The sequence below is a fragment of the Suillus fuscotomentosus genome, assembly GCF_016647785.1.
Source record: "Suillus fuscotomentosus strain FC203 chromosome Unknown F5891scaffold_30, whole genome shotgun sequence".
In the NCBI taxonomy this organism is placed as follows: Eukaryota; Fungi; Basidiomycota; class Agaricomycetes; order Boletales; family Suillaceae; genus Suillus; species Suillus fuscotomentosus.
Genome location: NW_024539542.1, coordinates 70,827 through 96,495, shown reverse-complemented (window position 1 = coordinate 96,495; position 25,669 = coordinate 70,827). Strand labels below are relative to the sequence as shown.

General features: G+C 49.0%; 7 protein-coding genes across 7 annotated transcripts; 3 read left to right on the top strand and 4 right to left on the bottom strand.

Moving 5' to 3' along the window:
* Positions 1–350: 350 nt before the first annotated feature.
* F5891DRAFT_1278606 (amino acid/polyamine transporter I) lies at positions 351–2,811 on the bottom strand (the record flags this gene model as incomplete). Its single annotated transcript, XM_041370322.1, has 15 exons — positions 351–768; positions 818–1,130; positions 1,178–1,325; positions 1,376–1,412; positions 1,459–1,529; positions 1,583–1,645; positions 1,693–1,784; positions 1,835–1,936; positions 1,988–2,081; positions 2,134–2,166; positions 2,216–2,282; positions 2,333–2,413; positions 2,475–2,529; positions 2,594–2,640; positions 2,668–2,811. The coding sequence occupies 15 exons, from the start codon at positions 2,809–2,811 to the stop codon at positions 484–486; spliced, it is 1,632 nt and encodes a 543-aa protein (XP_041225347.1). The 3' UTR covers positions 351–483.
* A 734-nt stretch (positions 2,812–3,545) lies between these two features.
* On the top strand, positions 3,546–7,874 carry F5891DRAFT_1036409 (uncharacterized protein). Its single transcript, XM_041361836.1, has 15 exons — positions 3,546–4,317; positions 4,368–4,517; positions 4,577–4,709; positions 4,783–4,793; positions 4,844–5,103; positions 5,159–5,245; positions 5,309–5,349; positions 5,408–5,486; positions 5,567–5,720; positions 5,778–5,789; positions 5,845–6,406; positions 6,463–6,712; positions 6,767–6,987; positions 7,077–7,200; positions 7,258–7,874. The coding sequence occupies exons 1-15, from the start codon at positions 3,807–3,809 to the stop codon at positions 7,456–7,458; spliced, it is 2,796 nt and encodes a 931-aa protein (XP_041225346.1). The 5' UTR covers positions 3,546–3,806; the 3' UTR covers positions 7,459–7,874.
* An 879-nt stretch (positions 7,875–8,753) lies between these two features.
* Positions 8,754–10,436, bottom strand: F5891DRAFT_1189224 (uncharacterized protein; the record flags this gene model as incomplete). The annotated part of the gene is made up of 2 exons (XM_041367118.1): positions 8,754–10,025; positions 10,083–10,436. The coding sequence occupies 2 exons, from the start codon at positions 10,434–10,436 to the stop codon at positions 8,754–8,756; spliced, it is 1,626 nt and encodes a 541-aa protein (XP_041225345.1).
* A 6,847-nt stretch (positions 10,437–17,283) lies between these two features.
* F5891DRAFT_1231747 (uncharacterized protein) lies at positions 17,284–18,947 on the bottom strand (the record flags this gene model as incomplete). The annotated part of the gene is made up of 7 exons (XM_041369580.1): positions 17,284–17,661; positions 17,710–17,942; positions 17,995–18,334; positions 18,387–18,419; positions 18,468–18,562; positions 18,617–18,691; positions 18,752–18,947. 7 exons carry the CDS (start codon positions 18,945–18,947, stop codon positions 17,284–17,286), a joined length of 1,350 nt encoding a protein of 449 aa, XP_041225344.1.
* Positions 18,948–19,234: 287 nt separating this feature from the next.
* Positions 19,235–20,219, bottom strand: F5891DRAFT_1231741 (uncharacterized protein; the record flags this gene model as incomplete). The annotated part of the gene is made up of 2 exons (XM_041369579.1): positions 19,235–19,711; positions 19,761–20,219. 2 exons carry the CDS (start codon positions 20,217–20,219, stop codon positions 19,235–19,237), a joined length of 936 nt encoding a protein of 311 aa, XP_041225343.1.
* Positions 20,220–20,624: 405 nt separating this feature from the next.
* On the top strand, positions 20,625–23,353 carry F5891DRAFT_953217 (uncharacterized protein; the record flags this gene model as incomplete). Its single annotated transcript, XM_041375166.1, has 5 exons — positions 20,625–20,777; positions 20,828–21,130; positions 21,163–21,513; positions 21,694–22,918; positions 22,971–23,353. The coding sequence occupies 5 exons, from the start codon at positions 20,625–20,627 to the stop codon at positions 23,351–23,353; spliced, it is 2,415 nt and encodes an 804-aa protein (XP_041225342.1).
* A 788-nt stretch (positions 23,354–24,141) lies between these two features.
* On the top strand, positions 24,142–24,819 carry F5891DRAFT_1036372 (uncharacterized protein). The gene is made up of 4 exons (XM_041361835.1): positions 24,142–24,183; positions 24,219–24,253; positions 24,308–24,413; positions 24,446–24,819. The coding sequence occupies exons 3-4, from the start codon at positions 24,320–24,322 to the stop codon at positions 24,673–24,675; spliced, it is 324 nt and encodes a 107-aa protein (XP_041225341.1). The 5' UTR covers positions 24,142–24,183; positions 24,219–24,253; positions 24,308–24,319; the 3' UTR covers positions 24,676–24,819.
* The last annotated feature ends 850 nt before the right edge of the window (positions 24,820–25,669 follow it).

Here is a 25,669-nt window from a genome sequence, read left to right as displayed (position 1 = left end):
AGGCTTGCATAGCTTTCGCAGACGGTCGTGGCCGTATTTCAGTACTATGAGACAGTGAGATATGTCTTTGCTGGCTCTGAGTCATGGTGAATGGGTTCCGTACTATGTCGAGTCACCGAGAGTTAGGGGATGAACGCGTGCTTTGAAGTTTTAGCAGTGAACATTTTGAATTTTATATTTGGCCGCATCAGTAACACGTCAAAATCACGTCATCAGTAAATTCATTCCTTAATTGTCAGTCTATTACGTAACGAGGCACGAGCGAGGGACTAGACGTTTGTCGAGCGTTTTACAGGCAGCTTCGTCGTAGCAAGGAGTGAAACTTGCCATGATCAATTTTACAAAGTCCCGGTAAAGGCAGCGAGGCCAAATTTTGAAAAACTCGTACTCTAAGTTTGTATGCAACACACTGTATGTTAGTTAATTACATATGTATCATTTTTGTATACCATTGACTTCACGACAATCTTATACGAACAATACTTATACATCCACCGCTGAAACATAGATATCAGCATCATGTTCCTTCCTCTCCGATATAGAATCTTCGTCTCTGATGGCCGGTGTGTTGGATACGGGTCCAGTGTACCAATGTACGCCTCCGTACACCGGGAAATAATACCAGGAAATCGCCAAAAACATGAACCCTCCGAGTACCACGACTGTATAGTTCATCTCCTGTACCGTTGTTTGTGGGGTCGCGGGAAAAAAGAAAACAAAGCTCATGAAGCTCATCCACACCACAGCGATCACAGAGACCGGAAAGCTCTGCACAGACATATATTAGATCAGGAATACATTGCGCCGATTGACCCACCAGTTTCCCCAGATAAAACGGACCGGGTTTAAAATCATTCTGGAACACAAAGCGGTTCGTGATCGGCGTTATGTAAGCGATATACGACGCGGTGACAGCAATTGTGAATACCGCATCGATGGCTTGTGTGCTTACGAACGACAAAAGTCCGATTGCCAGAGAGCAGATGATTTCGAACCAAACTGTGTTGACGGGTGTTCCTGTGTAGCGATTGATCCGGTACAAATATCGTGAAAAAGGCAGGGCTCCATCACGAGCAAATGCAAACGTTTGACGAGAGCCGACTAGGAGGCAGTTCGATGCCACCATGTACCTGCTCTATTGTTAGGCTGGGAATACGCTACGCGGTACTAAACTTACTCCGCTATAATAATGAGACACCATATAGCCAGGGCCTTTTGCTGCCCGAGCGAATTGAATAGGATTTGTGCCATAGGTTGGCCAATAGGGCTGCTTAAGACGCCGGCGACATCAGTGCCCATGCAAAATGCAAGGGAGATGTTGATTCCTGGATCAGAATATGTCACCGAGATCAGAGTGACATGTCATTCCACATACCCAAACCAAGGAAGGCTGATACAATAATGGAACTGACCTGACTGAGATAAATACAGCAATTGGTCGTTTTTAATGTTACTTACTATTGCCCATGGTATCGCCACAGTGGCATTTGAGGCCTCTTCGCTCATATGGACGCTAGCATCGTATCCCCCTAGTAGATCAAAGATGGTCATGGAGCAATGATTCGAGAGAATATGGTCTAACCTATTGTATACAGAGGAGCCATTAAGCTCAAAATAAATGCGAATCCAGAAGGCCAGCCGGCCACTACAACTGATTGTGAGCTGCGAGCTTAATTGGACGATGATACATACAGTTAGTGAATTCTCCTAGCGCGAAATTTGCGGTGTTTCGATAATCTGGTGGCGTTGCGATGGGAAGCGCGATGATGATTATGAAGCAAAGGCTATTGAAGGATTTGAAACTATGATCATGGATGAATTCTACAACACCTACCATGCATTCACCAACGTGAATAGTCTCTGCAACCTTGCCAAAACTTTGGTACCGAGGCTCACGAGGACAGCTTGTGACAAACCCAAAGCTGCGTATATACCACTATAACACCCAAATATAAATAGTGTCATGTCTGCATGAGAACGAGCTTACTAGAGCTGTAGGTTGGTAGCCGTATATACCTGGCCAGAGGAGGCAATGGTGATTGCTGCGACGATTTGAATTGTAAGAGCCCAGTTTACGGAAGCTAGCACGCGTGATCAGGGGGAGACTATTTGAAAAAATGAAGACCTTCTTACCAACTCCCGTGATCATCTCTATGGTGTTCGAATCTGCAGATGTCAGGACTGGCTGCATGTCGCATCAAAATGTAGGACTCACAGCCAACTATCCACGACAGAAAGTTGCGGCATCGTGGAGAAGCGAGAGAGTAAGTCCAATAGTATAGCTAGATTGCGTTAAGTCAAATGCAGAACGGCGACAGCGTCGATAACATACGCCGCCAGAAGTAGGTGCTGCTGATGCGAGCTCTGCCAACGCCAACCCGGTGCACATGATAAAGGGGCAAGCAAATGCCCACTGCGCAGAGGAAACGTGAGATGTTACAAAACAGCAATTTTCACGTGTGATGACAACTTACACCCCAAACCATCGCGAAAGGTCCGCCGTTTGGAATTGCATAGAAGAGCACGGAGCTGAACGGTATTTCATCATTAATGATACAATTTGAAATTGGCTTGCGTCATAGTGACAACTTACACTATAGAAGGAACCACTCCAACATAGGTGAATGCAAGTCCAGCCACCTGCAATTTTTAGCTTGTGTCGCGTACATGGAAGAGTCTGAAATCAGGCACCTCTAGCGGAGTGAATTCCCTGCAAAATTCCTGCTTATATCCTAACTTGGCGAGAGTCGCCTCATCTGCGCTTGGTTGCGGGTGCAACTTCGAAATTGCTGAAGCGCTCGGAGCTGCCATATTGCACTGTTGCAAGTGGGTGAGTTCGGATGGGCCTGATCTATTGTTCACGCAGTATAAAAGAGATTAATAGTCAACCGGGAATCACCAGGAAGCACTCTCAGTATCCACATTAGGTGACCGTAACGACCGAGACGCCCTGATGCCATACATGTGGTTCTGTGGGGCCTCTCTGCGATCCAAACGGAAATTGAACCAAGAGATCACTGAAATTTATCCCGGCTTACAATCAAAATGCGGACACTAGCCTGTCTGGACTCTGAATCTGACGTGCCGCGTGCGTGGCCAATCAGCCAGGGCCGAACAACTGGATATCAACGAGAACTTGAGAAGGCTAGGTCGACATGCAGTCATGGGCCTCATGCGGGTACAGGTAACAGAAGCCCACCATATTAACCTTTACTATACCTCAGAAACCAGAACGCTTATAGTTTCTAACTTTTTTGCGCACTTCTCAGGCTTGTCGCTTGCATAGCATACTTTCGGAGACGGTCGTGGCCGCGTTTCGGTACCATGGGACAGAACGGCAGTGAAATATGTCCTTGCTGGCTCCGGGTCGTGGTGAATGGGTTCCGTACTGTGTCTCTAGTCAGAGAGAGTCAGGGGATGTATCGATGAACGCGTGCTCTGAAATTTTAGCCGCAGTGAACAGACATGTCAAAATCACGTGGATGATGTCGGTAGCGCGGCAATGCATCATGTGGATAAGATATCGACTCGTCATTCGCGCGTACTGATGAAGGTTTTATCAGAATAGTACTATTTATAGAAAACAATCACACAGACCCGATACCGTGCATAGGTCACGCTTTTGACTCTGATTTTATTTCAAGTCATTCGCGGCCCCCCTACGGAAGTTCGGTTCGTTCAAAGCCTCTAGCTAGCTATAGATAGGCTCATAACCGCAATACTGCCGACATGTTCCCCACGAACGTAATACTTTATTACGATGCGGACGAGACTCAAGTCAAGTTCGCCTGGCACCGTCTAACACAATGGGTAGCTCACCGTGGGCGACCCGCCCTCCTTTTCGACGTTGGGCTTACCTAGTCTTGTTTATCATCGCACTCGTCTGCATCGTTCCTTTCCATTCCTCGACCTTTCTCTCTTCGGTGTTTCTTCAATCCAGTCCACAGGAGTTTGCTCGTCGCTCTCAGATCCTCTCCAAATGTGCCTACATACGCTCCAAACCCGGGCCTCCACCCAATTTCCACGACCGCACCCAGAGTGACCGCTACGCAGATTCCGAGAACACACCTCCCGTTCTTGTACGCAACGCGACTATATGGACAGCTGCTAATGACGGCCATGAGGTTCTCAATGGTGACCTCCTCATCCACCGTGGTCTCATCAAAGCCATCGGGAATGTTCCTCTTTCCCTGATTCGGCAGGTTGAGTCAAAACACGGCAAATTGGAGGTCGTCGATGTTCACGGAGCGTGGGTGACCCCTGGGATTGTAGATTTGCATTCCCATATTGGTGTCGGTAGCGTGCCTGAGCTAAATGGTGCGTTCATTTGCTACTCTACAATAGCTATAAGGTACCATTTCCTGCAGGCGCAAGCGACACAAACTCTCGCAAGGCCCCCATCTTGCCCTGGTTGCGCAGTATCGACGGGTTGAACACCCATGACGCATCATACGAACTCGCCATAGCTGGAGGCGTCACAACCGCGCAAATTCTCCCTGGAAGCGCAAATGATATCGGTCAGAGTTGTCTCAATACACACATTGTCTAATTGCTGATCATAAACCTTGTCTACTAGGTGGTCAAGCGTTCATAATGAAGCTTCGTCCTACAGCCGAACGTTCGCCTTCTTCCATGCTCCTTGAACCTCCCTACACCCTCAATGGCTCTCACTTTGACCACTCTCTCACGCCCCGCTGGCGACACATGAAGTCTGTTATCTTACTCCTTCCATCTTCTCTTATTTACCTTTAAATCTTCCTTACGTTCGATGATACCTGACAGGCATGCATGTGGTATGTCCCAGAAGACGCCTCGTTATTATCCTCGCTCACTTACCCATAAGGTGAAAACCCCTCTCGTGTCTATGGCATGACGCGCCTTGACTCTGGATGGAACTTCCGCGCCGCCTATGACAGTGCCCGAAAGCTACGCGATGCTCAAGACGATTTTTGCGCCAAAGCAGAGTCTAATTCCTGGGACGACCTCGCGGGAAATGCATTTCCTGAAGACCTGCAATGGGAATCCCTTGTCGACGTGCTCCGAGGACGTGTGAGGCTCTCCGTGCACTGCTATGAGGCAGTTGATCTCGACGGAATCGTCCGTGTGCGTTCAAATTTTCTTAGAATAATTCTTTTCTAATTTATATGCGCATGAACAGCTTACGAATGAGTTCGAGTTCCCAGTAGCATCGTTCCATCATGCTGGAGAAACGTACCTTGTTCCGGACTTGCTGAAGAAGACCTGGGTGAGTCTTTCCTCTCCTCGGTGCCCGTTCACAACTTCCTCTAATGACATTCATTTCCACTAGGGTGGCACGCCTGCCATAGCACTCTTTGCATCCAACTTCCGGTACGTATATGTGGATTGACTCCTGCAAATCTGCTGATGCGGTTGATCTTGCATGAAGGAAGAAGCGCGAGGCATATCGAGGATCGGAGTTCGCACCGCGCGTGCTGGCAGAGCATGGAATCGACGTTGTTATGAAGGTACATGTCGCCTTCAGTACTCCTTCACCTCACTTCCGTCGTGGGGCTTCGATCTCGCTTCAACTAACTCGTACTCGTAGTCTGACCACCCGGTTGTCAACTCCCGCTACCTCCTGCACGAAGCTGCCCAAGCGCACTATTATGGCCTTAACCCCGCACTAGCGCTCCTCTCCGTTACATATACTCCTGCTACTGCCATGGGGATGGGCCATCGAATTGGGATGCTGAAAGCAGGTATGTAAGACTACTATATAAGTTCAATGAGGAATTTAAGTTTCGGTTGGATTTCAGGATATGATGCCGGTACGTCATGCTCGGAATATATGAAAGATCTGTCTAATTGTCTAATCGGAACTAGATGTTGTGATTTGGTCCTCCCATCCGCTTTCACTTGCTGCAACGCCCACTCAGGTCTACATTGATGGTATCCCTCAGCTCTCCCATCCCGGCCGCCATGTTGCCAAGGGGCCCACCACGTCCCCACGCACGCCTGATTTCGATTCCGAGAAGGTGGCAGCTGTCGCGCATGAGGGCATTCCCCCTCTTGAACCTCGGAGCGTAAAAGGGGCGTTATTTGTGAATGTCTCGGGGCTTTATATGAGAGGTGGGGGTTCGACTGGGGTGGCGCGTATTTCTGAGAAGGTGGGATCGGTGGGCGTAGAAGATGGCCGAGTGGTGTGTGTTAGTCAATGCTCGGACTTTGCACAAGGGGCTGCCGATATCGTGGACCTTGAAGGCGGCACGATCACACCTGGACTGACGAGCTTTGGTGCTCCGCTGGGGCTCGTGGAGATAAGGCTTGAGCCGAGCACGAACGATGGAAGCGTCTATAACCCTCTCGATGGGGATCTCCCTGCCATATTGGGTGACACGATCATGAGAGCACAAGACGGGCTCATGTTTGGTGGTCAGAATTTGCTGTGTGTATTATTTTCATCCAGGGTCTGCATTTCTGAATTGACCTTTTGGATTGCAGGCTAGCTTATCGCGGTGGCGTCACAACGGCCATCACTGCGCCCTCTGGGACCTTCCTGCAGGGCGTATCTACTGCATTCTCACCTGGAGCTGCGCATGCGAACGTGAAAAATGCGAGCGTTGTCGATGAAGTCGCATTACATGTGGGCATAAGCATGTCTTCAAGGATAGGTGTAAGTACACAGATAGCGGCACTTAGGAACATGTTGTTTGGGGAGGGTGGAGACAAGGTGCTCAGGAGGGTTAGAAAGGTTAGTTTATTGTGCTTCTCCCGTATCGAATCAATACTGATATCTAGAATCAAGGGTAAAATCACGCTCGTCGTGGACGTTGAGAGTGCAGATATAATGGCAACGCTGCTTCGGCTCAAAGATGAGTACGAGGCTCATTCCGGGAGGGAGCTTCGTATGACCTTCGCAGGGGCAACTGAGGCTCATCTCCTCGCGTACGAGATTGCGAGGGCAGGTGTGAGCGTGATCGTCACGCAGAGCAAGCCATTCCCGTCGACTTGGGAGCAGCGGAGGATGTAAGTACCCTTGTGCCTTTTCTTCTTAGTCTTATCTTTCTTTTTCACTCTCATTTGCGACTAAGGGTGCTAACCTGACCATCACATAGACTTGCTGGCCCGCCGATCACGCAGGAGAGTCTGGTCACTGCGCTTTTGAAGGCAGGTGTCAATGTAGCCATTGGAGTTATTGATGAGTACAATGCCCGGAATACACGTTTCGAAGCCGGTTGGGTGCGTTTAGTCGAACCCTGCTTTTCATGACATTTTTCCTGACCATAATATTCCTAGTTCCTCCTAACGTCGAATGGTTTTATTGATCGCGCAACGGCCCTCGCGCTCGCCACGACAAACCTCGAGAAGGCGCTCGGAGTACAGAGGGAGATGCCTCAGGACCTTGTGGCATACCGTGGTGGGGACGTGTTTGAGTTTGAAGCGAAGGTGGTAGGTGTTATATCGGAGACGTTGGGGCGAACAGATTTGTTTGTGTGAGCAGCGTCAGAGCTTCATTCGTAATCTCTGGGCACGGATGTCTATTACACATGTATGATCTATCACAAAATCGCAAATTAGGATGAAAACGCAATTTGTCGCCGGGTACATGTTTTGAATTTCACAATTGAAAATTGTCGATCATGCAATGGTCCTGGATCAGTTCTCTTTCCATACTGACATCAATGCGAACGTCTTCTTTATGCGAGATCGGGACGTTGGGAATTGAAAAGTAGAGCTTCTTCCTCGTAGAGGGATATCTGGAATGGCTATTACTCTGTTTTCTGCAGTCAAGCGGAAAGTAGATCGGATCTCCTCCTGATACGACGGTAAGTTGTCACGGAGAAGTTAGAAACTTGCGTTACCACCCTTTGCACAGGGGGCACTCCAACCGCAGGATGGCGTGTCGGTGAGCGATATAACGAACCTCAGCTGGAAAATCACGCTAGAACTGGGCATCCTTTGAGGACTCGTTGATTCCAGAACCACCTTTTCAACTAGTAACAGGTCTTCAGTAAGAAAGACGGGATACTCGACGTGACGAATATCTTGATAGCCCACCCGGTCAATTCATGCCATGTATGCCATGCGTCGATAAGCTCAAGGTACGAACCAGTGAATTTCAAGCGCTCGTGATCGCACGTTGCTATACCGGCCCAGAGATTAGCACAAAAGGCAGAGCACGGATTTCATTTACTTACATGCATGTGAAGCTCTTTCCCGGATCTCGGTTTTTATCAACGAGCGAACCCACATGGGGTTTAGCAACTTGAAAACGTTTTTGATATCAAACACGAGGCCACTCGCGGTCCGGGATATCGATGATTGCGTGGACAAAGAACTTCCCGATTTGAGTCCGGCTTGCTTCAATGTGTAGTGGGTCTTATTCGGACGAAAGAATCGGGCCGAGCTGTGTACTTGAGTTCGAGAGATGCAAGGCCCATCCGTGCATTAGTATCCACTTATAATTAATATAATGTCTCCCCACACAGGTGTAAAGCGCGTACATAGAAACTTGGGATCTCGTCGCAGGGTGCACCTGGTCAGTGATAAATTGTATTTGCACGTCCAAATCCAAAGTGGTGTGCATATTCCGCGAACATTGGGAGAGAAACAGCCTGGAACAGCGTAGTAATCCTCTCTCCTATATCGTAACAAGTGAGCATAAACGACATCCACATAAGATAATATATATCTCTCGGAGGGCGCGTTCTCGGGACTGTCCAAAACAAGACATCACGAAAGCTCTGAGAACCAGAGAACAAGTACGAGCAGCACAGGAGCCCACGCTATAATCACCCTGCCCCGGTGATAAAGTACCAATACCCTACCACTGGCCTCACGCTGTCCCGCATCCCGTTCTTAAACAGCTCCGATTTATCATTCGAACAGATCTGTGTGCCAACTGCACCAGCAACAATCACCGTATCAAACAAGTGTCCATGATCATCCAGTTTCACATCGAGATGAGCGTACCCGCACGGTACACATTCATCATCGATGATCGGATACGGCATCCCGTCGAGTACCAGGAAAGGACGCCACGCTCCACGGAAAGTGTACACCGCAGCAAACTGGGCTGCACTCAGCACCCGTGGATCTACAGGACGAAGCAGTTTCTTTGGCGCGTCTTCCCGCATGCGCTCAGCATTTAGCGGGGGACCCTGCCACATGCCTTGCTCGTTGAATACGCAAAATGCGGTGATCCAGCCTGAGAGGTAGGTCGGCCCGCTCCCGCCTCCCTCGTAGTGCGCGACTTTGGACCAGAAATCGAGGTTTTCGGGGCTGGACGGTGCGTCGAAGGTGGCTACGAATCGAGAGATGATAGGGCGCAGGAGGTGATACCACGCTATTGTTTCTATGCTGTATATTTTTAGTCGTTCTAGTCGTTCAAGGATTGCTTCCCAGTCATGTCTCTCCCCCAGAAGGGTCACAACCGGTATCCCACACCGTAGTACAAACTTGTAGCGAAAATACTCTTTCATCGTCGCCATCATCGACATCGCGTACACTGTCCGGTCTACATCCGTCGTCGTTGAAAATTCAGGCATGATCCAATCCCTCAGCATCGGATCCACTACACGCGTGTGCATAAGGTCCAACATCTGGCGCGCCATGGGTGTATAATCTGCCGTGTCACGATGGCCATCGCCAGTGATGATGAGCTCCTCCCGACCGTGGGCTGCAAAGTGCGCACTAAGTTGCTCAGCATTTGCGCTCACGAAGAAGCTGAACTGTATGAGGATCGCGGTCCAGATGTCGTCCGGGCGGAGGATGAGCGCACGATGGTTATTGTATGCCTCAAGCACCGTATGCACGAATCCGTTGGGTTTTGGCATGATGTCACGCACCGCATCGAGGTTGGTGGGGAGAGACGTTCGAAGGAGGTGAAGACAACGTATGAATTGTTCAGGAGATGTCTTTTCGAGGACGGTGAGGTAGGGGTTTTGGTGGAGCGGGATCTGGAGACGATAGTCTTCTGTGAAAGACTCAGCAGGATGCGTGGCTGGGCAGAACGAAGTCACGCCAGAAGGAATGTGTTGTTGTTGTTGTTGATGTTGTTGAGTCTAAGGAATAGGTCTGGCGCTTGGCATAATTCAGCATTAGGAATGATATGAACATACTGTGGAGAGTGGGGACGAATCCTCAAATGAAGCCGTTGAACTAGCCATGGAAGATATCGGGGAGAATTTATGTAAAAACATAGGGTGTGTAGGAGCTGCAGTCGTGATGACCCTGCGAGGTCGTTTCTGAAGCTTCGGAGTGGGGTACGGCCTGAGTGAGCCTGTAATACTCTCTGTAGGGGCAGTAGCCGTGAAAATGGCAGAAACAGCTTCCTCCTTGAACTTGCTGCCTTGGGAGAGAGGCAAATCGATGCTGATCGGAGAAAGTGGTGGTGGATTATGAGGGGGCGCTGGAGGTCGGTCGGTGTCCCTCGATCTCGAGAAGACACGCCCAAATGTCAATTTTCGAACCATAAGGTTAATCCTGGAAAGGGGCTGCGTATGCCAACAAAGTCGAGTTGAGAAAGAGTAGATGTCGAGGAGTGGTTTTGATATCAATCGCGACGGGCACTGCACATCTCGTGCCTATTTCTGAGTATGAAAATGGACTTGGACCACGAGATAGAAGTCCAAAATGAAGTTCAGCTGACTTTGGAGGATTAGGTTAACAAGGTGCACTATCCCTTCCTACATGGGAAGAACCATCGTAACAGGGCTTCAAATTAATGAGCGTGTATGACCCGTTGGTAGATGTTGGCCCGAAACGCAAGTATCGGATCCAGCTTGTTCCGCTATACATGGGTTGAAGAGATTGCACTGGCAGGAACTGTACCGGCGATGACTATCGCAGAGGGTTGACAGGACCGTCTCGCATGAGTTGATCATCCAACTTTGATCCAACTCAATTGAAGTTTGCGAAGACTCGGGTGACTTACGCGAAATTTTTATGACAAATCAAAAGGGCTCTATGCTGCTCTATGTCATACATGTACCTGCGGGGAAAAGGCATTGATGGCTCAGCGCTCAGCTCCATCCTGGTACCGTACCAATATTTAGCTAGACCACCGCAGCAATCTCCCTCCTAGCGTCACCCATCATTCCTGCCTGATGCACGATTATGAGCGTCTTGGTTCTGCCCACGCTCTTTACAACAGGTTCTATCCCGGTTTTATTGGGATCACTGAGTGAGAGTGAGTATTTTTTTCGTCATCTTCCTTCGCCGGTTCTTTCGTTCTGTTCTGCTGTCTTGCTTTTCGAAACGAGATCTGATGACATTGATCCATGCAGCGTCCCGCGTTGCAGCTCAAGAAATTCAATATCCAGATGCTGTCAGAATTTGGATGGGATGACGGGGACGCTAATTATCAATGTAAGTGCCTATTTTGCGCTGCTTCTAGTTTTGACCTTTGTGCCTGTGATGTAGGATGTTGATACGCTGGGTGAGGGTAATACCGACAGGTTTTTATGAAAGCATGAGGATTTTGAATAGATGCGGGTCACTGAACGGTATCATACTGTCATCTTCCCCTCGATCCAGTTTTCACTCGACTGCTAGGCAGGGAAAAGCAGGGCAGGTCATGTGCAGTCAATTATATTGTTTGTCTTCCCGGGTCACAAGAGGAGTCAGAGACGGGATGTGATTTGTGATGCAAGTAGAAGCTGACAGCGATAGTAGAGACAACATAATGTACGGTTGTGCTTTAGTACAAATCGGAGTATCATGAAAAACATTGTGTATTAGCGAAAATGGACTTGTGCGTGAGGAAGTAAACTGAATAAGTCCTGGCCAAGACAAAAACGTATGGTACGAATCGCGTGTACTGCGTGACACAACATACAAGGGAATCATAACGAAGACAAAGCAGCCTCCTGTTCCCGACACGTGTGCCAAGACGTCCCATGCGCAAGATGACTCAAATCAAACTGCGAGGCATGATTAGGTATCACGAGCGTGTTGCCTGGTACATATATGAGTGGGTGAAAATTGAGTGGGATCCAGAGAAGAAGGCGTCCGTCAGGACCTACAACCCATCCATCATCGCCCGCAACAACAGAGACTGAGGGTGAGAAATCTTGGAGAAAGGAGGAGACGGAATGAAGAGCGTAGGATGGGTTGGATGAAAGGCATATTGCAGGCGCTTTGGAAAGGTGGGGCTGGTTAAGAAATTCTATATCCCACACACGGATGGTCTTGTCTTTTGAACCAGATACAATGCGCTTGCCGTCGGGTGGGATTGCGACAGACAGAACACCTTCGGTGTGCCCTTGGAAAGTGGGACCCACTCCCTGGCCAGTCTTCATGTCCCACACCCGAATCGTCTTGTCATCTGAACCGGACACAATGTGGTGCCCGTTTTGCGAGATTGCGACTGAGCGAATCCAGTCGGTGTGCCCTTGGAGAGGGGTGCCCAATGTCATGCCAGTCCCCATATCCCACACACGGATAGTTCCGTCATCTGAACCAGACACAACATATTTTGCATCCGGTGACACTGCGACAGACCGAACCCAGTCAGAATGTCCTTTAAGAGAATCGCCCACTGCCTCGCTAGTCTCCATATCCCACACCCTGATTGTCCTGTCATCTGAACCAGATACTATGCGATTTCCATCCAGCCAGATTGCGACGGACCGAACCGAGTTAGTGTGACCTTTGAGAGGAGTACCAAATGCCTTGCCAGTTGCTACATCCCACACCCAGACTGTTGCGTCCCGTGAACCTGAAACAATGCGATGTCCATCCGGCGAGATTGCAGTAGAGTTGACCGTGTCAGTATGGCCTTCGAGAGGCGCACCCAAAACCTCGCCAGTCCCAGTATCCCACACACGAATGCTCGCATCAGCTGAACCAGACACAATGCACTTCCCGTCCGACGAGATTGCAACTGACTCAACAGATTCAGTGTGCCCTTGGAGAGGCGCAACTAATGCCTTGCCAGTCTCTATATCCCACACTCGAACTGTCTTGTCTTCTGAACCGGACACGATGCGATGTCCATCTGGCGAGATTGCGACGGAGTTGATGGAGCCAGTGTGGCTTTGAAAGGTAGCGTCTGCTGTGTTGCCCGTAATAGTATCGGCATCCCACACCCGAATCGTCTTGTCGTCTGAACCAGAGACTATGCGACTTCCATCCGACGAGACTGTGATAGATTGAATGAAGGCAGTGTGGCCTTGAAGAGGGGATCCTAATGCCGCGCCAGTCTTCGCATCCCACACTCGGATGGTCTGGTCATCTGAACCAGACACGATACAATTTTCATTTGGCGAGAATACAACAGACTGAACAGAGCCTGTGTGCCCTAGGAGAGGGGCACGCAATGCCTCACCAGTCTCCATATCCCACACTCGAATCGTGCTGTCTTGTGAACCAGACGCAATGGACTTTCCATCTGGTGAGATTGCAACAGACAAAACAATGTCGGTATGACCTTGGAGAGGAGTACCCACTCCCTGGCCAGTCTTCATATCCCACACCCGGATCGTCTTGTCATCTGAACCGGACACAATATGGTGCCCATTTCGCGAGATCGCAACAGAGCGAACGTAGCCGGTGTGTCCTTGGAGAGGGGCGCCCACTGCCTCGCTAGTCTCCATATCCCACACTCTGATACTGTTATCAACTGAGCTCGATACTATGCGATCTCCATCCAGCGAGATTGCGACGGAAAGGACCAAGTTAGTGTGCCCTTGGAAGGTACTTAATGCCTTGCCAGTTGCTACATCCCACACCCGGACTGTTTTGTCCCATGAACCTGAAACAACCCGATGTCCATCCGGTGAGAATGCGACAGACACAACAGGGCTAGTGTGGCCTTGAAGAGGGGCACACAATGCCTCGCCAGTCTCCGTATCCCACACCTGGATCGTTCCACGGTATAAACCACATGCAATGCGTTTTCTGTCTGGTGACATTGCAACCGACAAAACACTGTCATTCACATGGATTATCTTTTCCATCGGAGGCCAATTTTCGACGTGGCCAGCGACAATGCGGGGAGTGTGAGGAAACTTTGCGGCGAACTTGCGAAATATTCTCGACTGCGTTGGAGCGAATGGTACAGCGGACAGGTATAAATGGGGAGTGCTGCGTATAATGGTGGGTGCGAAAGTGCGGACGAAACGCAGGGTATCCCTGATAGCATCACTGACATGCGTAAACTCGGCATGACCCTACAACCACCCCACTGCTCGTAAGAATTTGTTGGGAAAAGAATGAGCTTGAGCTACGCACCGAAAACCAATCTGCAATACATGAGAGGGTCGCTGCCGAGCCACTGAGGCTTCTCATCAGAGCCAGTGCTTCCAACCACCAAAGAAGGCGCTCTCCATCGAAGAAAGCCTCGACTTCATTAGCGAGCGGTGATTCGACGGACGTAGAGCGGACATGAGTCCCCCAAAACCGACATGAGTATGATAGCTCAGTCGGGATGGATTCTTTCACTCGTTTCTCCAAATCAGGGACGGAAGAGTTGGGCAAGTACGAATTCTCTAACGAGCAGATGTTGAAGCGAAGCCCGCGCTCCGAGTCCATGACCCGAAGCGAGGCGAAGGCAAGGTCTCTATGCGCCGCTGATGCATCAACAAAGAAGTCATGGCTCCGCGATTTGTCCGTGAGGAAGTCATAGAATGATGCGTGAAGGGGGCGTATGGGAATATCACAATCTGAGGTGCCGGAGACAAGCGAGCCAAGATGCCCCATGAGCAACTTTACGTCGTAGCGGTCATCATCCCATGGGAAACACCCTCGCATCGTGTTCAACGCATTGATGGGAAGTGGTTCCGACGATGCAAGAATTTGACCCATCACAGACCGAAAGATAGGAATCGCCTCCTCATGCATGTGCTTTGGCATAATATCTGCCAAGATGCGTTGGTACATCTCGTCCAGAAGATGTACGCCTTTGGCAGATGTTTCGGAAATGTCGTGGAAACGGCGCATCGGGCCTCGGCTCACGATGTTCGTGCTCTTGATGTACTCACAGGCGAGACGAGCCCATTCAAACAGGCCATCAGATTTCAGAGCGAGCGCCTTGAAGTGGTCATCGCTGAAAATGTGACGCAAATCTTTCAGCCTGTGTGAGATATAAAGTTCGATGTCGAGTTCTGTGGACTCAGATGAGATATCATCCAGGGAAATATGGCGAACATGTGGCGCAGCGTGCAGAGTGTTGTGAATGTCTTCGAGGGGGCGGGAAGTGACAAGGATGCGGAAGTTGGCTGGGAGTTCGGATAGTTGTGAAGCGGAAGTGTTTAATTTGCCGGCCAGTAGACAAAGAATCTGTTCCCGAGAATTAGCTTCGCCACTCTCATCTAATGCCTCGATGACAATCAGGAAGGGTGCAGCGATCGCTTTTGAGGCTATGCTTGTGGGTCCGATGATTAGTTCCTGCCATTGTTTTGTGATATCTGGAGTCCGCTTGAGTCCGTTGTGATCACGAACTGCCTGCGCCAACGCTCGCCGCACGATGGGGTTGCAGTCTGCCAATTCGCTTGCGATCGTCGTGAATATTTTGTCTTGACGGCGGTCCGCTTGCCGAGTACGGTCGAAGCAGAAGCATGACCCGAGACCACCGTGTTCGATGTACCAGTTGGCTATTGTATGGGCGACAGCCGATTTGCCCTTGCCTGCTGTGCCAGACAACCACAAGATCCGTGGAGCACCCTCCTCGGTGCTGCTGATCCAGTTCTGAATGTCCTTTAGAAGGTCTTGGCGAGTATTTGGCAAACAACATTTAGGCGTATTTAATCCGGCGCCCGTCGCGTACTCCATGCCTACGAGGTCCAGACTCTCAGCTATGCCAGGGATCGTGGTACGTCAGATGAGGCGCAAAGAGACCTGAAAACCGACTCGTACCCATATGGTGGACGACCACCACGGTATCACGAGCCGCCCGGTCTCGGAATTGCTGCATGAGACTGTCAAGGACATCATTGTAGCTCTCGATGGTGGTGTCCGTTTCATCGAAAACGTGCTTGCCAAGTCTTATCCCTATACGAACAGGTAACATTGAGCCTGGGGGAACTAAACGGTGGGATCGACTCACAGGCGCTCTTCGTCTCAGAGTAATGGCTGATGAAATCAGCGCACTCCAGCGTCTGCTGCGCTATCTTCCCATATATCGCTAGCATAGACTGAATCTTAGCCAATTCCTCCTCCTCCGTGATAAAAGTATAGACTTCAGATATCTTTGAGAGGAGAAGAGAGACAGCGACATCACGGTCTGCCTGATCGAGAATCATCTGTTACCGAAACTTTGTCAACCTGCAACGGCGATGATTCAGTAAGAGGCCTACCTTGGATGCGCAAGTGAAGATGCTCAGTGCGACCTTCGCGTAGGGATGGACCTGCGCACGAATGTTAGTCGCGTACAGAAGAGAGATAGATTGTTTGTACATCTGCAATCGCGTTGGCGATGGAGTTGAATGCCTTCAAGGGTTTGAGCAACACGGAGAACGTATCGATTGTATCAGAAGAAGATGGTAGGTTGTTGGCCGCGGAAGAAGTATCTTGGAGTATTGTTGGGACGTGGCTGGCGCCTGCGAGACTTTGATTAGCATTGGCGATTCTTTCGCGCACAACCTCCGGGTCGGGATGTTCGACCTGAGTATGGACGTCAGCACATTGTGCAAAGAGACGGGTCCTAACTTGATTTGTCGAACTTACTTGTACGAACCCTGAATTAGAAGACTCCTTGCAATCTGGTTCGAGAGTGGGAGGGGTGAGATCCAGCAGAAGCGATTGGTACGAATCATAGCACATGGGGCACATTCAGAGTTTAGATTACACATACCTTAGTTGACTGAACAGGTTGGATGTCCTGCAGGCTGGAACTTGCAGCGGTGCGTTCAGGGTTTGGGGATTGTCGAGCGCTTCGAGCGAAGCGCTTGGTCACCTTGCTAAAGAGCTTGCAAACTGGACCTGGGCGTCGTGCATGAGATCCGTTCCTCGAAGGCGAGAGAGAGGACGGCTGTAAGGATTAGATATGATTTAGTTGCTAAGATGAAAGTTCATACATCGGGACTGGCTGTCGTCCTGCCTCTCTCCTCTACCAAATGAGGGTCTGATTGACTTGGCTTGAGCTGCCTCCAGCGGTTCTTGCGAGGAGGATTGTTTTCAACCATCTACATCTAAAAAGCCGAGTTGGTCGACGCTCGCTCTAAAGTGCTTTTGAGCATTTCATTTTTGGACTAGCTCAGGTTTGCGTTCGTAAAGCATACTTTTAGTTATATTACACCCTGAGCCGGTAATATCAGGCAATTTATGCAAAGATGCGTTATCAAGATTATCGAAAACAATCATTGTATTGATCTATGTTATCTACTCGTATAGTAAATCATCATCATCATCAGCCTCAATATTAGTGCGCATCTGCGATGGTCCAACTTCGAGCATATCAAGCTTAAAACTTTCCAGCGCCTTTTTATCTTCTCCATCAAGACCATCGAGGACGGCGATGACCTCAACAAATTTGTTGTAATGGACCAGACCTGTGAAGGGATCAATGGATGGCATCGGCATCCGTTGTTCCTGCAGTACACAGTAAACAGCCGCTACGGCAATCGCGATGATGTAGTTGATCTTCGTGAGGGGGGATTCGCCAAGGAAGGTTTCGTGTCGAAGATACCAAATGAACCGGATCACGACGTGCTTGATGAACGAATGGTCGAAATGACTGTGAACATGTATGTTACCATCCTAATTGAAAATTAGACATTTCGTTGCACCGAAAATGAATGCGCATACCGGATCAAAATGATGCGAGTGCATGACCGTCAACGAGCCTGTACGGGTAAGTGTCGTAGCTATATGCACCCGGTATTGAGTTGGTGTCCGTTCCGTATATCCACTCGGGCGGTATAGCTCGTACGCATGAGGTACACCGCTGCGAGCAATGTCGATAATTTTGCCGCGTGCATTTGTAAGTGCTTGGGATACAGAACGATATTGTTCTTTAGTGACTAGGGAATTGAATGAAACTATAAAGCCTGTTAGCAGCATGTAATGGATGAATCTAATAAAAAAACTCACCGGTCGACGAGAAAATTCTTGGGACTGCATCTAAAATGGCTTTCTTGATGAGGCGTTTCCGATCTGCTGCAGTTTGCGACATCGCATACTTCGTGAAAAGCCAACCAACAACCCCATGTTTCGCCTTGCATACGATTTGTTGACGGACCTCTTTTGTAGGCGTAATGTCTTGAGGCTGTGACGACGACGACGGCTCCATCACAGAAGGCCCAGCGCGCACTTCGATGGCGACAGGGCTTTGCGCATCAGAACTCACCAGAGTTCGTGGAACCGCATATGGTGTTGAGGGCATTGACACCTGCCGGGTCACACGTCGTACGGTCCTTGCAGGCCCTGTAGTCTAGAGTCAAATGCGTCAGCAGGGTGCATCCAACAAATGAATCGATACTCACATGCACTACATCGGATGAAGGTATCTCACCTCTCTGCATTGTTGTTAGATCAGTTGGCTTGTATGCCGGCACTAGATGTACTCCGCGATCTGGCGCATGCCCAGTCCATCGCGACATGGGCAGGTCTGCATCTGTGTAGGGATCTGACCTCAAAGTGTCTGTCAGCGTCTGTCTACCTGGAATTGATGCTGTTAGCATTGAGGCATCATTGAGTGTGATCGGCGACCTACCAGCCTGACCATACAATGCGTCTATGTCAAAGTTGCCGTCGTCCCCAAGGGTAAAGTGTGGCGGTATCGAACCAGCTTAAGTGTCGGGCGTGTCTTCGTCAGCATCGAGAGTCCGCAGTTTCATAATTCACTCACAATGGCTCCCTTGCCCACCTCCACCTCGATCATACGGATCGAACATATTGTCGGGCATTCGTAGTCGTTCTGAGGGAATGTTGAGCTGATCGTTGGCTGGCTGTCCCGACGGATTAAGCCCTGATCCCCGAGATGGTTTTGGGACGGTAGCCTTGCTTTTGCGCTTGGTATTGGTACCGCGTCCAGTACCTTGCATTTGGCGAGCAGAATTAGTAGAGGGGAACGAGCAAGTCAGATACGATTGTAGTAGGGGAAGGAAACAATCAAGTCATCGGTTATCGATGTAACGGGCACTTTGATTCTGGTATGCAGGTAATAACACGTACAAACTGTACAAGCTGTACAAAACGAAAGATCATAAGTGACGGGAAAAATTGATGAAACAGCGAAACGGCAAAGAAGCAGGGCTATCTACTAGATATGAAATCAGCGTGGGAGATCAGCCGTCACATGCGCATGTACATACCACGTTTGGAGATCTTATCAGGCCTCGAGGTCCGAGAAATCATCTAAATCATCCTCATCTTCTACGACCGAGAGCACGTTTAAGGGCGATTTGCTGGTAGATTCACCTGTGGATGCCGAGAATATATCATCGGAATGTTTTCCTAAGATCTTTGAGACTTGTCGTGCCTGAGTAGATAGAGATCGGAGGATCTCGCATTCGTCATCGTAGACAGCTTGAAGGTAGTTGGTATCGTCTGCAACTTCTGTCAGGTTACGGGAAGAAAACCACTCTCTCATTTTCTCCAACTTGGCATCCTCTAACCCCAGGAACCGTTTACTCTCGACATGGAGTGCTTCAAGGAATGCTGTATAGCGCTCGGCCTCTTCAATCTCCCATGTTGTCGTCAACAGACGTTGGCGCGCAGTCTCACGGGAAGCCAGCTTCGCTTTGTATGCCTTGTACAGAGTTGCGAGGCTCAATTGTGACAAGCCTCTCTCCACTAGTTGTTCATTCTTGCAATAATTAACATGAGAATGAATGAACGATTGTAAGAAAAAATACCTGTTCAGTTTCTTCGGGAGTGAATTCTGGTTGGCGTACCCTCCCTGTTACACGAGCTGCAAACCGAAGCTCTAGTGGAGCTGGGTGGAGAGGGTATGGCTGATGTTTCCTGGACATTCGTTCCCGCAGGTACTGTGCACGAGGGGAAGCACCTGGAGGTGGAGTATCAGAATGCCTAAAGAATAGGCTCTCTTTGCCATCTGGAGGGCTCGGCACTTCATCCATAAAGGGGAGAGAACGGTGTGACCCAGTTGGAGAAAGCACAGAGATCATCGATTCGGGGGATTTGTCTGAGTTTATCTGCTTGGACAGAACGTGAATTCCGGATGATGATAAGCCTTTATATTTGGCGAGGTCATATGTTGATGATTCGACAAGAGTTCCACCGCTAGAAGCTCCGCTAGAATTAGAGGGACTGCTTGATCGAGGGGGGGAGCATGGAGGAGAGGATGTATTCATCATCCAGAAGTCGAGTATTACTGAGTACTTTGCTAATGATTCTGAGCAAATGCGCAGGTCAGCGGAGTTTCAAAGACTTGAAGATTATTTGCAGTGTGCTGCCAGAGTGTATACAACTTTATACCGCAAAGCAAAGCTTACAATGTGCGTACAATTTTTGCTCAACGAACAGACATACCTTCATACTTTGACAGGCTTTGTCCCAACTGTCAAGGAGCCTTTCCAACGATTGAATTAATCACAGCCCATCTCAATTCTCAGTCTACTTGCTGGCCATCCGATGCACGTCCACAAGAATTGCCTCTCCCTCCTGCATTTCGTCAAGGTAACCATCCGACTGGCTATATACCCGCTACTGGTCGTTGTCATCCACACTCTGGATACATTTTCGGAACTGGCAAAAACATGCTCGATAAGCTGGAAGACGACGAGTATGCATATCGGCGTAAGGAAAACACTTACTACCCTTTTCATGACGAAGCCGAATGGCAATTGGGGAAGTTCTTGGTCAAAAATCTTACTCAAACTCAGATCGCCAAGTTCTTGAAGCTGACATGGGTAACCGTGAACTTAAGCTCCTACCTTCAAGTCTGATCCTATGCCCACAGTTTGACACTCGTGAAAGACCATCTTTCACTTCGAAGGATCAACTCATAGGCTGGATGGATACGCTACCCTGCTTCACGGAGTGGAAAGTCTCTCAAATCGCATTCACCGGTTACAAGACATCTCAGCCTATAGAGCTCATTTGGCGCGATGCGTTAGATGTGGTCAAGCAACTTTTCAGCGATCCAACTTTTGCTAATCATATGACATTTGACCCACATGTCGTCCAAGCTGGAGATCAGCGCGAATATGGAGATTATATGAGCGCTGACATGGCATGGAAAATTCAGGTATATTTGCTGTCAGTCTACTGGTCGTAATTTGATGGATTTTCTAGGATCATCTTCCTATGGGCGCAACTCAAGTCCCAATCATATTAGGTTCCGATAAAACTCCTGTAACACGAGTCACCGGTGGGCTCGAGATGCATCCGGTCTTCATCACCATCGGCAATATCGACTCCGAAGTTCGCTCTAAGGCAACGTTACGAGCTTGGCGCTGTGTAGGCTATATGCCCATTGTCAAGTTCAAAGTGCATCCGGACTATCAGACAATCCTACAGGCACGACTATGGCACAAATGTATGGATCTCATTTTAGCCAATCTCAAGGCCGCAGCAGCAGAAGGCTGTTTCATGTCGGATCCCTTCCGATATATTCGTTATGTCTTTACACCTCTCATTGCTCATGTATGCGACCTGCCAGAGGCCAGTATGATCGCTGCAACTAGTAAAAGTGCATCCCCTCTGACCATGGCAACACAAAAGGAATTCGGTGATGGCACACTCCACCCCCCTCGTACTGGCCGGCATACGCTACAACTCATTGTCGACATATCCAAAACAATTGATCCTTGGGACCTGGACAAGTTCCAGAAAGCGGCTAAAGCCGTCTATCTTTCCGGAGTTCATATGCCATTTTGGCGTGATTGGAAGTACGCCTGTCCGTCTGTCTTCCTTGCTGCTGAAATCCTCCATACTTGCCATAAGTTTTTCTTTGATCATCCGCTCAATTGGGTCAAGGAGGCCGTGGGCAAGCATGAGCTCGATGCCCGCTTCGCCATTCAGCATAAACGTGTTGGGACACGCCACTTTGCGAAAGGTGTCACCCACGTTAAGCAAATGACCGGGCGTGAGCACAGAGATATCCAACGCACTATTGTCGCGTCAATCGCAGGGGCCACTCCACCCAGATTCATTCGTGCAATTCGTGCCCTCATAGACTTCATCTACCTCGCACAAAATCCAGTTCATTCACCTGACTCACTGAAGTCCATGGCACAGGCACTTGCGGATTTCCACTCCTTCAAGGATGCCATCGTTGATGCTGAGGCAAGGAGGGGGAAGAACGGTGCGAAAGAAGATTTTTTCATCCCTAAACTCGAGCTACTGCAAAGCTTTTGCGGGACGGTGGAGAGACTGGGCTCCCTGATGCAGTTTTCGGCTGATGTGACGGAGCGCTTGCTCATCACACACTGTAAGGATCTGTTCAGTCGGACAAGTCGGCAAAGCAAAGATTTTGCATTGCAGTGTGTGCGGATCCTGAACCGGCAAGAAGCAATGGAGATCTTTGACCTGTTTGCGCTGTTGCATTCTCGCGGCGCATCACTAGTCAATGCTATACATGCCGAGGATGAAGATGTCATAACCACCAACCCTGCGCTCTCCTGGGTTTCCCGAGTTCTCCCTGACGAAGCGAAGTCCGTCCATGGTCCTCGACCTGTCCGCAACCACTTCCTCAAAGGCATTCTCTCTGGAGATGCACTCACCGCCTTTCAACTGAATGTAACACCGGATTACAAATCTCTGTCCCCAGTTGAGATTCGCACAAAATACTCGCTCCCTGACTTTGATATCATGCTCACCGATTTCATGCATCGTTCATCCCAGTCCATGGGCGAGCATAGCCTCTGGGACGGCAAATATGGGCGCCTCTCTACGTGGAACAAATTCCGACTACAGCTTCGCTCAGCATTCCAGCCACGAATCATAATGCCAAGCAGAGTGATACAAGCTTACCCACCTAGTGAGGATTTCCCCTTCGGCAACTGTGATACAGTTCTCATTGAAACCATGAGAGATGATGGCCAAACGAGTATGTATGTTTTTGTACTGGTTTTTAGTACTGATTTTATCACTTCTTCCAGGCAGTCGTGTCGCACAGGTCCGACTGGTTTTCCAGCCAATAATTCGACGAGGATCCAACTTAGACCTTCCAACATACCTTTCTACTCCGCTTCTTTACGTCCAATACTTCCACTTTATCGCCTCTCCTGACGAACAACCCGAACTTTCAATGTGGACCGTGGAGCGTTCGTACGTTCAAGATAATACTGGTAATCGTTATAGGCAGGGCGCTGTGGTGCAAATTACAGACGTAACACACGCTATTGAACTCATACCATGTTTCGGCGAGAAAGTGGCCAGTGATATTTCGTCGGCCACTTGTTTGGAACGCCACGAGCGTTTCTTTTTGAACAACTTTGCGGACAAAGAGAGCTACCATACATTTAGTACTGAATTTGCGTAGACCGTGGCTAGATTAGCATGATCAATTGTATTGACTATTGCTATCGCATCTTATCACCGAAAGATAATCAGGCTTGAGTTTTATCAGCCAGATGCTAGTGCGTTATATTGGTGTTCAGCATCTCCACCAATCGCATGAGTGCGCTACTGAAGTCGTAAGCGTTCGTAAGTGTCCGTAACGCGCGTAAGTTAAGCGTTCATTTCAGTGGTTTTGCAGATGTAGTAAGTGAGAAAGATAGGTGGATGTGCGTGGTTTGGTGGAATGGAAGTAGGAGGCGTGGTGTCCACATGTTTGCAATGAGGATTACTATCATAAGCGCCCGTTAGCCTGAACTATGAATAGCTTGTCATCTCGAAAGCCGAAGCAGGTTAATCAGGCAAAAGGCTATCAAGAAACCTCACCGATCGATGCTTAGCGCTTAGGTGCGAATACCGGGGCAACGGTGTCCAACAAGTGACAATACTTATTGCAAGGACAAATCCATTCAAGATGATCGAGTCCGAGTCTTGGGCCTGTCTTTATTTATTTGTACATGTTTTCAGCTGAATCAGACTCAGTCACAGTGGTTCGAACGACTGAAGCCTTGCAAACGATCCCTCCCTGTGCTGTATTTCAGCCTTTACGAGAAGCATTGGTTAGAATATTTCTCTGATGTGACAGAAGTTCAACGTGAGTGTCAAGTTCCCGCAATATCGATGATGAGTACTAGTCTGCGGTGGATAACTTATGTCGTAGCTACCCGGAATCCGCTTCAGCGACTCGGACGTGCGCGTGACAGGGGTGTCGCCTTTTTGAAATTGGCTTCCATAGGGGTACTATATAATCACTTCGCACTCGATACTCTCTCCTGACTTCTCGCTCTAATGATTCGACTCTGCGTTAGTGGCATCGAGTTACACCGCACCAGGTTCTTCTTCACCATCTCATTCAATCGAGTCTCCCGTTGACTCGCTAACTATCCACAAGATGAAGTTCAAATCGATTACTACTATCCTTATCCTCGCTGCAACAGCTGGGCCCGTAGTCGCAGGCCTAATCGCATATGCTATCTGTCAAACTGGTAAGGTCAACGAGCACGATCATCGTGTACAGCTGTCTCCACTTTTTTTAGCAGGCTGCAACGGAATCGCTGTTGCGTGCTACTCTGCAGCCGGATTTACATTCGGCGTCGCATTGCCTGCGGCCCCTCCCGTCATTATAGCTTGCAATGCAGCCCTTGGGGCATGTATGGCAGCTTGCGCTGCAATCGCGCTTGGACCCACTCCCTGAGTGAGTCCATTCGTGAATGCGGCGAAAAGAACAAACATGTTCAAGGCTTGTAACGTATTCTTTGTGGCACTAGTGTATCATTTTCATCTCGTAGCTGTCGGTTTTTTGAAGTCGTTCTATTATTCATGTATTGTATGGTTTGTATTCGGATCTTCGACTGTACAAAGTACTTCTATCTTACATGCTGTCGTTCTAACTGTTTGTTACAAGTAATGTTTTCGCTGTCTGGAATGTAGCATATGTTGACACGGTTGAGTGCATCCATGGTCGTCGCGATGGGTAGAGGTTTCGACAGTCATTACATAGTACTCTCGAGCCGTAGATATTGATTGTGAGAAGACTCTGGGCAAGTTTGTTTTGTCAATACCTTATTCTATTGTTTCAATCATTAAGAGCGTTGGTTAAACAGTGCGACATCGTAGTTGACAGGGTAATCTTCAGGGGGATGCGTATCAAATTGATCTGCGGCACACAAATGGCTGCAGCTATCCGTTGTAGTTTTAGTTTGTGTGCATGAGCACAATTCGAGTAGTTGAATCGTGATCATGGTTCTTGATGCATCCGACCTCAGTCCATAAAAATGTATATTTCCTAATGATAAGCATTATGCAACAAAATCATATATAGCAACGTGTATGTATCATCCATAAAGATATAACAATAAAGCTCATATAACAAAAATAATGTTCAAAGTACATAGTGATCGACGGCGCTATAACACCCTCTATTTTGAAGCTGAAAAGTACAGAGTCATGCAGGATAACAACGCAGAAGGAGAACAACGTACCTCCATCGGACAAATGACATGGTTAGATCGCTTCTTGATCAGCCTAAAAAAGCCCGTTAGGACCATCAGGACCATCAGGCTTGTCAGGATCGCCAGAGTGAAGGCGCGCGTGATCAGGACTCCCGAAGCGTTTGTCTGGAAAGTTAGGCGTGCTAGGGCCGTTGAGTCAAGCTCCATGCGCCTGTTTGGCATCTCAGGTCTGCTAGGACCGTTGGAGTCAAGCTCCGTGCGCCTGTTTGGCATCTCAGGTCTGCTAGGGC

What these genes read in the sequence shown, in the direction of transcription:
- F5891DRAFT_1036409 (XM_041361836.1), top strand. Translation starts at nt 3,807, where the DNA reads ATGGGTAGCTCACCGTGGGCGACCCGCCCTCCTTTTCGACGTTGGGCT. An exon ending in CTCTTTGCATCCAACTTCCG is followed by an intron (nt 5,350 to 5,407) that starts GTACGTATATGT and finishes TCTTGCATGAAG; the next exon opens with GAAGAAGCGCGAGGCATATC. An exon ending in CACGTTTCGAAGCCGGTTGG is followed by an intron (nt 7,201 to 7,257) that starts GTGCGTTTAGTC and finishes TAATATTCCTAG; the next exon opens with TTCCTCCTAACGTCGAATGG.
- F5891DRAFT_1036372 (XM_041361835.1), top strand. Translation starts at nt 24,320, where the DNA reads ATGAAGTTCAAATCGATTACTACTATCCTTATCCTCGCTGCAACAGCT. An exon ending in ATATGCTATCTGTCAAACTG is followed by an intron (nt 24,414 to 24,445) that starts GTAAGGTCAACG and finishes CATCGTGTACAG; the next exon opens with CTGTCTCCACTTTTTTTAGC.